At 37.1% G+C, this 14862-nt stretch overlaps 1 protein-coding gene and 1 pseudogene across 1 annotated transcript; both read right to left on the bottom strand.

The window, feature by feature from the left end:
- Positions 1 to 2906: 2906 nt before the first annotated feature.
- On the bottom strand, positions 2907 to 4953 carry LOC137712295 (uncharacterized protein At5g19025-like; annotated as a pseudogene).
- A 7237-nt stretch (positions 4954 to 12190) lies between these two features.
- LOC137713219 (transcription factor MYC4-like) lies at positions 12191 to 14305 on the bottom strand. Its single transcript, XM_068452496.1, has 2 exons — positions 13338 to 14305; positions 12191 to 13071 (listed from the first exon to the last, which is right to left on the bottom strand). The coding sequence occupies exons 1-2, from the start codon at positions 14089 to 14091 to the stop codon at positions 12380 to 12382; spliced, it is 1446 nt and encodes a 481-aa protein (XP_068308597.1). The 5' UTR covers positions 14092 to 14305; the 3' UTR covers positions 12191 to 12379.
- Positions 14306 to 14862: the final 557 nt, after the last annotated feature.

A 14862-nucleotide genomic window follows, 5' to 3' on the forward strand; every position in this document is an offset into this window, starting at 1 on the left:
CCGCCTAACCCTCGCCTAAGCAGCGGCCTAATAAACTTATTTAGTGACCAATTACAGATTAATCGCGGTGACTGACCACCACCTAAACAACCTTTTAGAACACTACATAATTTAGCTTATTGCCGCGGAATATATTTACTCACGTATCCTACAAGGAATTGTATAAAATCTTAGATTTGTAGTTCATTAAAAATGAGTTGTGCTTTGAAATTATATAAGTTAAATAATCTACTAAAAAAAAAGCCTTAGCTAGCGGCCTTTACGTAATTAACCATGCTTTATCTTTTGACCATTTGTAAGGATCAGAATCCTCTCCTGAGCAAATCACAAGACTCGTTGGATCAAAATCCAACGGTTACAATTATTATAATTTTTAGAAAGACCCCCTATTTGTAACTGTTGGATTTTGATCCAACGGCCAGTGTGATTTGCTCAGGAGGCTTAGCCTCCTAAGCTCAGGAGAAGATCCTGATCCCATTTGTAAGCTTACTCTGCACACGCGCATCACATCTATATAAATACAAAAATATACATTTGTACATAAGGGACCAATGAGTGATGTTTATATGTCCTAGTATTCGGAAAAGGATCCTCGCCGAATCCTTTTCTTGGGGATCCTAAGGATCCCGTGACCATGATCGTTCATTGTATATCGTGCGATTAGAAATCATTTCAAAATTTAAAATTTAAAATTAAATATAAATAGTACTTAACGAAAACTAACCGTATGATGTACGATGAATGGTCACGGTCGCGAGATTCCTAGAAAAAGGATCGGTCGAGGACCTTTTCCCCTAGTATTCTACAAAGTGCTTGACCAAAAGACTACATTGTACAAAGTGCTTGACCGAAAGAAAAAAATTTGTTCAAAGCGGCCCTTTTATTAGCTATTTTCTGGATGTGTGTGTGTGTGTGTGTGTGTCTGTATATGTGTGTGTGTGGGCGCGCGCATGATGCACGTGTGAACTTATGGTCATGAGGGTTAAATGCTTCCTCGTACGATAGAGACCAAAAATATTTCTGATATCTAATTCGCGCGCGCGCATATTGCACGAGTGAACTTAATGGTCGTGAGGGGTAAATGCTTCCTCGTACAATAGAGACCAAAAATATTTCTGATATCTAATTTCACCTGAACTAAAATAAGAGAAGGACCTCTGGCATTTAGAAACACTCAAATCATTCAACAACTACATGTGGTTATGCATATTTCCAGTTCTCCAAAAAGAAAAAAAAAGAAAAAAAAAAAAAAAAAAAAAGCCATTACAACATATTTAAGAGAGAGCCAACAAGCTTTATCATCAAAAGAGTAATTTGTTACCTATGTGACAGTTATATGCTGCCGTAAAAATTTGTCACTCTAACTCACAACCAACTCATCAAATGTTTATATTCATCTTAAAATAATAGTATCTTACGTTTTAATTTATCTCATGAGCCAAATTTTATTTCTGAATTTTGTTATCACGTTGCTACCTTCACTAGAGATGTTTGAGATGAACCTCTGCATATACGACGGAGAGAAAAACAAGAAATAATTGGTTTCCTTTTGCTGTGGGTCACGAAGGGACAACAAATGAGGTGGGATTTATGGCATAGAGGTGCTGCACACAGCTGAGGTGGGCTCCGGATATGAAACCTACATGCCAGTATGCCACCCACCCTTTGTTAGGGAGAACCTGTATGAGGGCAGTCTTATACAAGATTTCTACACCAGTGAAGGTTGTCCCCTTCGCTTTGTTATAGTGGGGAAGCAACAATGGCGGGACTCCGAGAAGTCTTTTCCAACAAGAAAAACGGCTGCTTTTGAATTCGATTCAATAGAGAAGGGGACAATAGTAGTCCAAGGTGTTAACTACATTGCAAAACATAAAGTTGGTACAGAGGAAAAGGAAGATGATAGAGAGAAAACTAGAGAGATTGTATTGATTGAATGGAGAAAATGTATACAAATGAATTTAAGGAAATGATAGCTATACAATGTCTTATATAGTTATATAATCTAATTACAATAATACCCCTCTAACTATATTTCTGTTATATCACTTATTACAAGGAAGTTTCAAAAACTCAATATTGGCTGTAACCTAGTCGTGACATGATCACGATATGTTGGACTATATAGTTTTTTCTTTTGTTACGTAAGAAGTTCCGTAGTATCATCGGCTATAATAATTTAGCAGTGCAACGTTTAAACGATTTTAAACATGCACAAGATGGGGGAGTTTTTGTCTGTTTGATATTACCAACAATTTTGTAGGCACTGTAACAGTTTGATTAATATGTGTAAATATTTATCAATTAGGAAACTTTGATTAGAACTTTAAAAGATTATCCTGAACCAGTGCAGTTTATTTATTTATACATTTGTAAGAGAGAGCACATATTGGTGAATTTTATTTGAACTGCTAATAATAATTTCTTTTTATTAAATTTTTTAATGTTTAAAATGTATGGTTGAAACAATTATAAATGTCAATTGAAATTGGAAACTTAATGCATGCAATAATTAAGGGTAAATTACATAAAACTACCTCAACTATTGGGCCAGTCACAGTTTCATAAACCATCTTTAAAAAATGTTAATATCATACCTCATCTTACGAAATTTGTTACAATTTCATACATTCCGTTAGTTTTTCTGTCAATTCTTTTGTTAAATAGTGATGTGGCTTGAGATGGGACCCACTCCCTATTAAAATATTAAAAATAAAAAAAAATAAAAATAAAAGGGAAAAAAGACCCATCTTCCTCGACCCTTTCCCCTTCCTTGCAACCCAAATCCAAAACCACCCCAAACCCAGATCCCACCCATGCCAACATCTCCCTCCCAGACCCACCTCCTCCTTCTATGTCGCTACCACGTCATCCTCCTCCTCATCCTATCTAACCCCCAAGCCTTAGAGCTAGGCCATCAAGCATCTACATCGCGCCTGAAATAGTAGCACGACACGACTATTCGCTGGAGCCATCCGCCTAAGCTCAGTCCTTAGGCACTCGTAATCAAGATTGCCCTCGTTAACGCAGCAGAACTTAACTGCAAATAGCGTGGAGGCGAAGAAGGTGACGAAGCCGATGACCTAGGGGATGGGAATGTGGTGGAGGTGGAGGTGGAGGGTGGAGTGCAAGAGGAGGAGAGAGAGGGAGTTGAAGATGTAGGAAAAGTAGGAGGTGATGAGGAAGGTCCTGGAGAAGAGGACGAGAATGAAGATGAAAGGTCGAGGGTGGCCGACGGTGAGTGCTTGCAGAGGAGGGTGTAATTAGGGTTTGAGGATTTGAGTTTAGGGGTTGGATAGGATGAGGAGGAGGAGGATGACGTGGCAATGGCAGAAAAGGAGGAGGTGGGTCTTTGGGGGGGGGGGGGGGTAGATGTTGGTGTGGGTGGGATTTGGGTTTAGGGTGGTTTTGGTTTTGGGTTGTAGGGAAGGGGAAGGGGTCAGGAAAGATAGGTCTTTTTATTTTTTTAAGGGTAAATTATTATTTTTTTAATATTTTATTACTTTTTTAATAGGGAGTGTGCTCTGTCTCAAGCCACTTCACTATTTAACAGAAGAATTGACAAACAAACTAAAGGAAGATATGAAATTGTAACAAATTCGTAAGATGAGGTATGACATTGACATTTTTTAAAGATGAAGTATGAAACTGTGACTGGCCCAATAATTGAGGTAATTTTATGTAATTTACCTTTTTTTTTTTCAGGCTGTTTCCTTTAGTATGAGAAGAAATGAGAATCAAAATAAATGGGCTTGGGAGAACAATCTTTATGGTAACTCAAATCTTGAATTTTCAGATATGAAGTATGAAATACCCAAGAGGTGTAGGACAAGCCTGGAACGCATATTTGGCCTATGTGTCGGTAGGGGAGTGGGTGGGTCCACTACAAAAAAATTAAACGCACACACACACTACTTTGTCACCTAAAAGCAACATTCGTTGCCGAAAATTTTAGCTGACGGTGGTTTATCGATTAAGAATGACGTCATTGGAAGTAATTAACGTTCAACAGAACCATAAAATTGGAGTACTGGAGTAAACTACCTAGTAACTCGTTCACGGCAAAATGAATGAATCGTAACTTTGCTATATATCGAATACGAAACATTTTCTAACTAAATGGAAAAGGATGGTGCTAAATTTAATTCTGTGATTCGTTTGCTAAATTTAATTCTGTATCCTTTTCCGCTAATGCAGAGAATGGGGTTTAAAATGGATTTGATTAGTTCGAACAAATTTTTTTTTTACAAGCTAATAATTATCAGCTATAGTATTCTGGTTTTTTATACAGCTAAGCTCAATTATTTAAGCTTAAAGTTCTTACTTAATCACTTAACAAACACTTTAACAATTTAGATGAGGTGCAAACTCAACAAATACGATAGAAACACATGTTACTTCAACTATTACAAGCGAAGTAGTGAGTTAAAGAGGAGCGGGGAGGAAAAGACAGTGGGTCTGCTGTCCCCAATTTCATGTTTCTTTCGTGTCTCTTGTTTAGTTTTTTTGCATGTGTTGAAAGACCCCAAATTATCACCTATCCGGAGTGGACATAATATAAGCTCGCATCGTCGGGTAACCCGGAATGAATAGAAAGCAAAGCCTACCTCCAGAGGAGACCGATCCAATCAGGTGGTTCCCAGTATGACCGAATACGACCCACTTACCCTCGGAGTGAGCCAAGCCAATCTGGAGTATGGACTCCGCCAGTTGTCCAGGTACTAGACTTCTCGGGCTAGCCTACACAACACCTTCTAGGCCACGTGACATGTTAGGCGGCACAGTCTGTCGCAGCCACTCCTCCCGCCTGCGATGGAGAAGAGACAAAGTGTCCTTCTCCGACGTGGCATCCATATGTCAAAACGGTCTCCTCGTCGGACCCTTTATTCCAGGCTACGAAAAGGAATGTCGAGTGACATAGACTGACTTCGCAGAGGGCTCATAAATATGCCTCATGACCCCTCACCACAAGTAAGTTAAGAACACTATAGAAATACACTTTACACCCTCTTCACGACCGTGACTGACATAGCTATTGGAGCCTCCACGCCGGGAACCACCCTTCCCGAAGCTTGGCCTCATGGTTTTCCTTGTCTTTGGCCTATGCAGGTTTCACTCCACGACGAGACAAAATCAGCTCCAAAAGCTCTCGAGACCCACCCCCAAAAAATTCTTGACAACCACCCTTCTACCACATGACCCCATAACTACCAACGCTCATCTCAATGGCGTAGCTAGAAATTATTTGATCGGTGGACTAAGCTAAAATAATTACTACGAAATGAATTTTTAATCTTTTGTTGCCTACATAAAGTTAGATAATAGTAAACCTGAAAGTAATAATTTGAAGCAAATGTTGTAATATAATATGTGGATGGCCTACATGAATAGTTTGTTACTATTCATCCAAAGAAAAATCAGATGAATTATTATTCATATGAAGAAAAATGAATGGGTTACTATTCATGCACTGTATTTCACTATTCATTTTAGGAAAGTTTGTAAAGTGAATAGTGTTGCTATAGTAATCTTTTGCATATAAGATGAGAGCATATAGAGGAAGGAAGAAGTAAGAAAGAAGAGAAAGAGATGAGAGAAAAATGTACAGAGGAAAAAAGAGGAGTTATGGAGGAAAGGAAGAGAAAGTAAAGAAGAGAGATGCGGAAGAAATTATTAGTGAGCTAGACAAGAGAGAAAAGAGAAATAGTAAGAGTTATTTTGTACTCGTATTATTTCTATTAATGAAAGAAAGTATATTGCTGCCTCGATGACGTAGATATTGTGTCTTATTTACTTTATTCCACTGCACACATATCGTCGACTTTACAGCAAGTTATCAGCATGAGAAGCTCTCATGTTGGTGGAAAGCACAACGCCAAAATCCGGTTAAGCATTACCTACCTCTCACCTCTGTCGGCTGGAATCTCACAGATAAGAAAATCTTTTCATTTCATCTTCATATCTCTTTATGGCTAATTTTCTTAAGCATTACCTACCTCTCACCTCTGTCGGCTGGAATCTCACAGATAAGAAAATCTTTTCATTTCATCTTCATATCTCTTTATGGCTAATTTTCTTAAAGTAAATATACATTTGGTTATATAACCATTATCATTATTATTGACAAAAAAATCTAATAGCCACTCTGAATTCCAACTTGCTGACCTCGAATTGAGATACTTCCTTCTTGAAAGTTGTTTGTCCTCCCAGTACCTATAACATATGTGTTTCTATTGTGGCAGATGTTTGAAACACTAACCCAGTTTCCAATTCCGCAGAAAACTAGACAACCATCTTATGAGTACCGAAACTCCTTTTTCAATAGTTCAGATCGAAATTGTTTCTTCGCAAAAGTTGTTTGCTATCCTCCTATCCATATCATACTAAAATTTGAGCCAAATCTCACGATTTGATCTTCTCATAAGTTGCAGGCACTACTCTTGACTCCAAAACTTATAGGAACTGTTTTTATTTTTTCGAAATTCATCAGAGGAGGAACACCGATGGAGACTTATTGTTACTATTACTTCCTGAGTAACTAAAAGGGCTTAGAGTTGTGAAAATAAAAAAAATAAAAAGGACGAACCAAAAGAAAGTGGAAGACAAAGAAAAAGAAAAAGAAAAAGATGGGGACTTAATCATTGCCTTTTCTGTTTTGCCATATTTATGTGAATGGTGCTGCTTTAAAGTTCTATCACAAGTTCTATTTATTTACAATGGGTGGAATTATTACCCCTTGCTTTAAAGCTTTGATATTTATGTGAATGGTGATGAATTAAAACCCTTGTCACAAGCTTTATTTACTTAAAAGTAATTTATTTACCATGGCTGGAATTATCGCCTATTGCTTTAATTTATTTAGTGTACTACATTTTATATATAAAAGGACCCAAAGTTGCTTGAGCAGATTAAAACCTGAAGTTTCTTGATCCTCATCATATAAAATGATTAGACATGATGAAGTTCCACCATGAAAAAAGATCAAACCTGAATTTCCTTGATCATCATTATATAAAAAGGACCGAACCAAAGTTCCTTGATCAAATCAAAACCTGAAGTTTTTGAATCAACTAAGAGAGCAACAGTTCCTCAATTAAATTAAAATGACGGCCATAAGTGCCTTAGTCCACATATTATTAAATGAGGGCCAGAAGTACCTTAATTCATGTAAATGAAGACCATGAGTTCCTTAATCCATGTACAGATTAAGTATGGGCATGAGTTCCAAAAATATGAACCTAAAATGATGTCAATATTAAGAATAAATTTCGAGTCCATATGAATAATGTTTTGACCTGAAGTTCAAAATATCAATAATGTTAAGAACTTGAAGTTCTAACATTTTGTGTAGACGTGTTATATGTGGTATGAGTTGATTATCACAAATTATGCCATACCTAAATTTCTTTTTTTTTTGGGAATAAGGAAATGGTGAACTTAACAAAACCCGATTTTGTGACCATCGACATCTTACACAAGAGATACTTTCATGAATTCATAATGCCCGAGAATTCATGTGGAAGCGTATGGTATTAGAAAACATCTTTGCTTAAAGGCTCATTGATTCATTAATTATGGAACCAAAAGTTTCCATAGGTTCCCATATATAACAAGCTAAAGTTGAAGCTTTCAGACAGGTATAAAATCAAATGGGAGAAGAAAAAAAAGTTATACATACACATGAGTTATAACTACAAAAACAAAAAAATAGAGGGCCTTCACAAAGGTTGCTCATGTGACGGCCCACTACTTGACAAAACACTAGAAAATGAAGACACCAGTTGCCTTCGGAATCCAGCCATGAATCTGTGGTGATCACTTTCGGATTCCTGCAGCTAGTCGAGCTATCTTTTCATGCTCATCGAGTAAATATTTGCAAGTTTGTGCAACTCTTTATTCTCGTGCTTCAACCCTCTAATTTCTTGTCTAACACTTGCCACCTCAGCCATTAATGTTTTGACTTGGTGAGTTCGAGCAAATAGACCTTGACCCATGTTAGATATAGAACCCGCACATTGAACACTGAAAGCCAAAGAGTCTTGAATAGTCAATTCATCAGACTTCTTTGAAAGTATTCTTTTGTCTCTAAGTGTGAGAAGGTTCCTAGCTACTACTGTAACCGTTATATCATCCCTCATCACGGAGTCTCCAATTGTAAGAGGGCCATTAGAAGATAAAAAGGACGAGCGCCAGATATTATCCTGGCGCATCTTCTGTGTATCTCCTCAGAGACTTAAATCTAAACAAAGGTTGGATGGGCAACCTCAGAAATACAACAGAGATAGTTTTCACAGGCGAGAAACTTTCAAAGCGTGCATTTTGAACACAATTGATACCTCTATAAAAGGAGAGGTAACACAACCACCTGTTCAAAAATCGAAGAGACACCACTTTCCAAATTTCAAAAGCTGAATTTTTCTGAATAAAGTTTGTCAACATTTCTCAGACACAATCTCAGCTTTTTGGATATCAAGGACAACTCTGTGAAAATATCTCTGGCAATGTTTAAACGCTTAAAGTTCACTATTCTAACTACATCACTATTGCCGACATGCGTGGGTGACAAGGCCACATCCGCACCACTACATACTATTGGGAAATCCCTATATATGTTGACCTTCCTCCTCCATGGCAAAGAACACCTCCAAAACGCCTAACTCATCTACCTTGCCGAGAATGCATATGCAACCAAACCTCTCAACATATTCAGTCTTCATTCTCTTTGAGAATTTCTCTTCAACCAAGTCCCTTAAAATGTCAAACTATTTTCTCAGCAAGAAACCCCTTTCGATCAAAAAGGTTTACACCAGCATCAAAATCTTACACTTTTTCCTTCAAGACCAAAAGTATCTCATATCATGCTCTTTCCTTGTCTTTTCCTTTGCCATTGCTCTTGCCTACAAGAGAAGGATAAAGAAAGCAATCAGTTAGAACCTGAAATCAAACTTCTAGTCAGGAACCGACTACCTGGAACATTTCCCTGATTGTTTACCTTGCATTGCTCACGAGTAGTTATCTTCAACTGTTGTTGGAGCTGGGTCTCAAGTCACCAACAACGCAGAATAATTGGTACGTTGTTGGCTCTTTACACTGAAGCTACCAAGCATGGATGAGTCACCAAAAAATGATAGACCATCCAAGGGCAAAGGTTACGCACCACTTCTGCTGTGCAAGAGACTAAAGTAGAAGGACCAACGATTAGCCCATAGAAGTCCAAAGGGAGAAAATTGGTGGCTAACTGAGTGAATGGAAGACCAAAGTTCAATGATGGGAATCCTACTCACAGCCCCAACAAACTCTACCAGTTTATATCATTCACATGATGTACAAAAGGGTAATGAAAATTACTAATTGATTACAAGTTACAGAGTTGCCGCATAGATTGAAGTCTCAGTTAGACTATCCATAGACTTGGCACTACTGAATTGTTGCATGCCAGAAGCATGACAGTCGCCGCATGGATTCAAGTTCCAAAAGGATAATCCATGGATACGGCAATTTTAATATATCTCATGCCTGAAGCATAATCGATGTGTAGGTTCCAATGATTCAACTCCCCAGAAGTGGAGATTAAAAATCCAAGCTCTATAATGCTCTAAATGAGATTATGATCCAAACTCTCAAACAATTCATCTAATAAGAGATGATTGTCTTATAAGAGACAATGTAAAGCCCATGAAAAGGCAAGGATATCCAAAGTAATGAAATACTTACAAATATGCATGTGCATGCATATGAGAATTATGGGATCAGAATTGATGATTATCAATGTTAATTTTGGTTTTCAGTAGCTACTAAATTCATCAATGAGTTGTGTTGATATTGAGCCATGTTCTTTTGTCCGATGACAAAAAGAAAAATTATTGGCCAAAATGGAAAGGCAATTTCATTACAATTTATTAAGAACGTAGAAAAATAGACCTATAGTACAAATCGCCAAATGATGTTAAACCTAGAAGGTTATATGGGCATTTTTAATATAGTGAAATACACTAACATGATATGACACATGGTTCTTGGTTGAAACCTGAAATTGTAATACACTCCTGGAAATATGATTTCTCATTGTGAAGCTTGTTCATTTCAGTGGAGAATTATACATGCCCGAAGCATATCTCCACAAGTAAATCCCTTAAGTATACATGGAAGCAAGTTGCTCTGTATAAATTCAAAAGAAGAATGTGTCATGAAGTGTAGAAAATGGCTGAAGGATTCAAATTGCTTCAAGAAAGCCCTGGAAGGGTAAAGCATAAATTATGTACTCAATACCAATGAATGGTATAAAGTGCCTTAATGAGTACTTTCATTATGATATTGTTGCAACACATTGAATCTCTTGCAAGGGTCGATATTAGATTGGAACTCTTAAAGAGTCTAGAAAGATTATAAAGAGTTGAAAGGAATATTGTCTCTAGCTGTAGATCAAACAATATGCCAACACAAATCTTATCCAAAATGTTTATGGTATTAAAAAACCATATGGATTGAAGATTATAAGTTGAATACTTAAATGATTAACCAATATTTAGACACTAAGAAAGATCATTCGTACTTGTGAGGGAAATAATGAATTGATATTTGGTCCAAGAGTACCATATCTTAGTGAGGTATGTGCCTTACTGTATTTACTACAATACACTGAGTCAGATGTTATATTTCCTATAAAGCACAGTACCAACATATGGTATTAAAATGAAGTAAAGTTTATCTTTTGATAACTCAAAGAAATTATAGACATGTTCTTATTCTCTATTCCAAAGAACTCACTAATAGCCATGGTCTTATTGGGCAAGCAAAAATCTGAATATCTTTCTAGTCTGCATACAAATCACTCTCAGAAATGATTTGTATTTACATATGGAAATAAATTGATCCAACAACAATCAAGGAAGCAACATTCATTGCCACATCTTCATATTTATCAAAAATACAAGAGTTTGGTTAAAACCTGTGGCCACTAAAATTTGGAGCACATGTGAACCACCTTCAAAAGCAAACACTCCAACTATCATGAATGGCAGCAGATTACATCAACATAGTAATCAGTCAAATTAAAGAATTCAAAATCAGGAGGAGATACTCATCAGGAAAAGCATCCAAAATATATCAAGGCTTTAACGAGGCAGACAAAATTGACATATGGCCATTCAAGGAGGAGTGGTGTAATATAATATATGGATGACCCACATGAATAGTTTGTTACTATTCATCCAAAGAAAAATCAAATGGATTATTATTCATATGAAGAAAAACGGATGAGTAATTCATGCACAGTATTTCACTATTCATTTGAGAAAAATTTGTAAAGTGAATAGTGTTGCTATAGTAGTCTTTTGCCTATAAGATGAGAGCATACAGAGGAAGGAAGAAGTAAGAAAGAAAAGAAAGAGATGAGAGAAAAACATACAGAGGAAAGAAAGATGAGTTATGGAGGAAAGGAAGAGAAAGGAAAGAAGAGAGATGCGAAAGAAATTACTAGTGAGCCAGACTAGAGAGAAAAGAGAAAATAGTAAGAGTTATTTTGTACTTATATTATTTCAGATAATAAAAAAAAGTACTACTGCTGCCTCGAGGAAGCACACTTGCCGAACCTTGTAAATATTGTGTCGTATTTATTTTATTTCATTGCGCACATATCGTCGACTTTACAACAGCAAAAAATTTATATTATATTTTCTAGGCTTCTAACCTTCAAAACTTTCAAGTAATAATAAACGGCCCAAATTGATCTGTTATGTTTAATTTTTAGTTTTATTTATTTTTAATTAATTTTAGTAAAACTAACAATGTTAGATGTGGAATTAAGTTGAGAGACATGTGTCAAAAAAACTAAACAAGAAACCCAAAAGAGATATCAAATCGGGGATAGCAAACTCGCAACTGGAGGAACGAGAGGCGAAGATTTGAACATGACTTGTGGTGTTGAAGAGAAATATTATATCCACAAGGTAATCCAGTAACTCACAAATTATCTAAATTTCTGTTAAAAATGTTGTGAAATCTCGCTCTCTCTTCTGAATACTCTATTTTATAAATTAAAGATTCTGTGTTCTTCAATTTTCTGCCACGTCATACTAATTATATATTTCACTTGTTAGTAAGAGGTCTTATGTTCCACTTATGTGGATGCTCAGTTCGATACCAAATTAATATGTCTAGCTCATGATGTGACTTAGCCTCACTCCATTCCTCATGTATATATCGTTGTATTTTTTATTCCTAATTTAATTACATTACACATACATTCCCTCCTAAAATTTGGCTAATACATATTCAGTTTTGAGTTACATGCAATATAACAACGAAGAAGAATGAGATCATCATCAATACCCAAAATAACTCATTATTGGCAAGGTAAACTAATTATTGATGAACTATAACTCTAGTTGTACCATCTGTTTAAAATAGCAGTTCTCATGGCCTCCTCACTTGTGAATCCATGAGGCACTCTTACCACAACATCTTGAAGCATCAACTCTTTAACACTTGATATGCTTGCATGATAAACTTGTAACTCTAGGTCTTTTAGTGCGTTCATCAATCTAGCATTAGGGTAATCGCAATCCGGACACTGAACTCGTAACATGGCTTCTGAGCCAACAATCTTCACATCCATTTCCATATCCCCAACTGCTCTATTATTGTAACTTGATGATAGCCTAGGCCTTGTTTGGTGATGATCAACTATGGAGCTTGTTTGGCCTCCAATATCAACACCGGGCTTTTGAAGTTGTGCTTGAATTTTGGACTCCAATTGCCCAACCCTTGCTTTCAGCTCATTGATGTATACAACTGCATCAGAAAGTAAAGAAGCTTTGTCCATTCTGGACACATTGGGAACGACAGAGCGGAGGGCATAGAATCGACAGTTAAGCTTCTCTCGCCTTTGTCTTTCTGCCTCAACATGGTTTATTGGTGATTCGGGTCTGCCTGTTTCACGGTTTGATGATCTTCCTCTCTTTTTTAATCGAATGTTCTCTGTGTTCTTAGAGGTTAAGTTTCCAACAGAGTCAGAAGGTCCTGAGTCTGATGATGATCCACCTACATTTACAGGAGCTGCTTCTTTTGTACCACCTTCATGTCAAAATATTTAACTTTAAAGTCAATGAAATATTGAGTGCAAAAATACACAAATATCAACAAAATATCGGTATCTGGAGTGGAGATCATGTGAGTACTTCAAATAAAATGCACTCGTAAATGTCATCTAAACGGGAAAGATCGATCGGTATTAGATATCAATCTACATAAATCATTGTCCATACACCACTAGATCCGTAAATTGGTAGTCGGTAGCAGTATTGCTCACTGTATAAAAAATTTTGGATTGGTTTGATTACCTTGTGTTGCCCACTCGTTTTTATCAGCTCCTGAAAACATTCCACTTTCTAAGAGAGGAACATGATTCTCAAGACTGCTGCTCAGCTGCTTTGAGACTTTGTCGGTGGTGGTGGTGGTGTTGTCTGATTCGAAAAGTGATTTTGATAGCTGCACAAGACCCCAATTTTCTTTGATCACATCCAAAGAAGCGAGTTCAAGTACTCCGCATGAAGTTGCAATACAAACCAAAGTTTGAATTCCATGCATTCTTGCTTCTTTCACTCTCTCACACTCATAGAATTGAAGCTCATGATCACCTGCCAGCCAAACAAATCCACCGGAACAAAACGTACGGCCCAGAATGTTACTATTCCCGTGGCCGGCGGTAAACGACTGGGTTAAAGAGACGGTGTAAAAGTAAAACCACTCAGCGTCGGTAACATCTCCACCGTCCACATCCATGTCTTCATGGAAAAGAGCTTCAACTTCTCTGCTAATCGCCCTCTTCCTCTCCAGAACATCGAACCCCAATTTGGGTTGGTGATGACTGACTTTGTTGTAGGTTTTTTGGGGGGTCAAGTCCCTAGTGCTTTGAAAATGGCCACCGGCCCACGACAAAGAAACTAGATTATTGCTGTGTTTTGAGGCTTCCCAGAAAATTGAATAGATCCACCTTTCCGGGCGGTTCTGAAGTAGGAACTGGAGGCGTTGTAGTGTGGGTGAGTTTTCTTGACCAAAATTTTGTGAAGAACAAGAGGATATAATTTCCTCCATGATTTTAAGAAATCTCCACGGTACGAGGGGGAGTTTTATTGAATTAAAAGGCTTATCTTTTCTCTTGCTACAAAATGAATCTTATGTAAAGAAAATTATGCGGCAAATTAAGAATGTCAGAAATTAATAGTTGAATTTGAGACAACGGAAGGAGAAATTGAGTGAGTGAGTGAGTGAGAAGCAATGGAAGAGGAAATTGAGTGGGGCTCTCAGTGCTCGGACTGGGAATAAATAAAGGATTGCTGACCTACGTACGACCACGCCGTGTTCTTTTTGAAAGTGTTGTTGTACAACGTAGGACTAATAGTGCCACGTGATAAACACACCACACAGTAGAGCCTTTGAATGTGGCTCATTTGTGTAGGTTATTTGAGATCTCCTCTCATATCTGTCATATTCTAGAAATTAATAATTTGTCTTGGATTATTTTTCTCACCACGTTCTCGTGCTTAATTCAGTTCCTTCTTCATTTCAAAGACTCGTAGAGTGTTTTCTGAAAATGAAGAAAGAAGAAGGGAAAGGAGAAGGCCACACGGCCTGTTTTAATGAGTTGGGGTTTGCCCAACAAAATGGTTCATTAGGCAAAGTTGGTAAAGTCATCGAGCAAAAAAGTGCCGGTAGGGTTTATGACAAGTCATCGTGGATCTTTGGCCAATATTTCATTTCGCAAAATTGACTCTGCTGGCGTACTTGTGTTTCCGTTGAAAAAAAGTAACATAATACGTGCCAATTTTTTTCCTATGGCATGAAAACTTTGCCCGTCGAAATATT

Source organism: Pyrus communis, chromosome 13, assembly GCF_963583255.1.
Source record: "Pyrus communis chromosome 13, drPyrComm1.1, whole genome shotgun sequence".
Taxonomy (NCBI): domain Eukaryota; kingdom Viridiplantae; phylum Streptophyta; class Magnoliopsida; order Rosales; family Rosaceae; genus Pyrus; species Pyrus communis.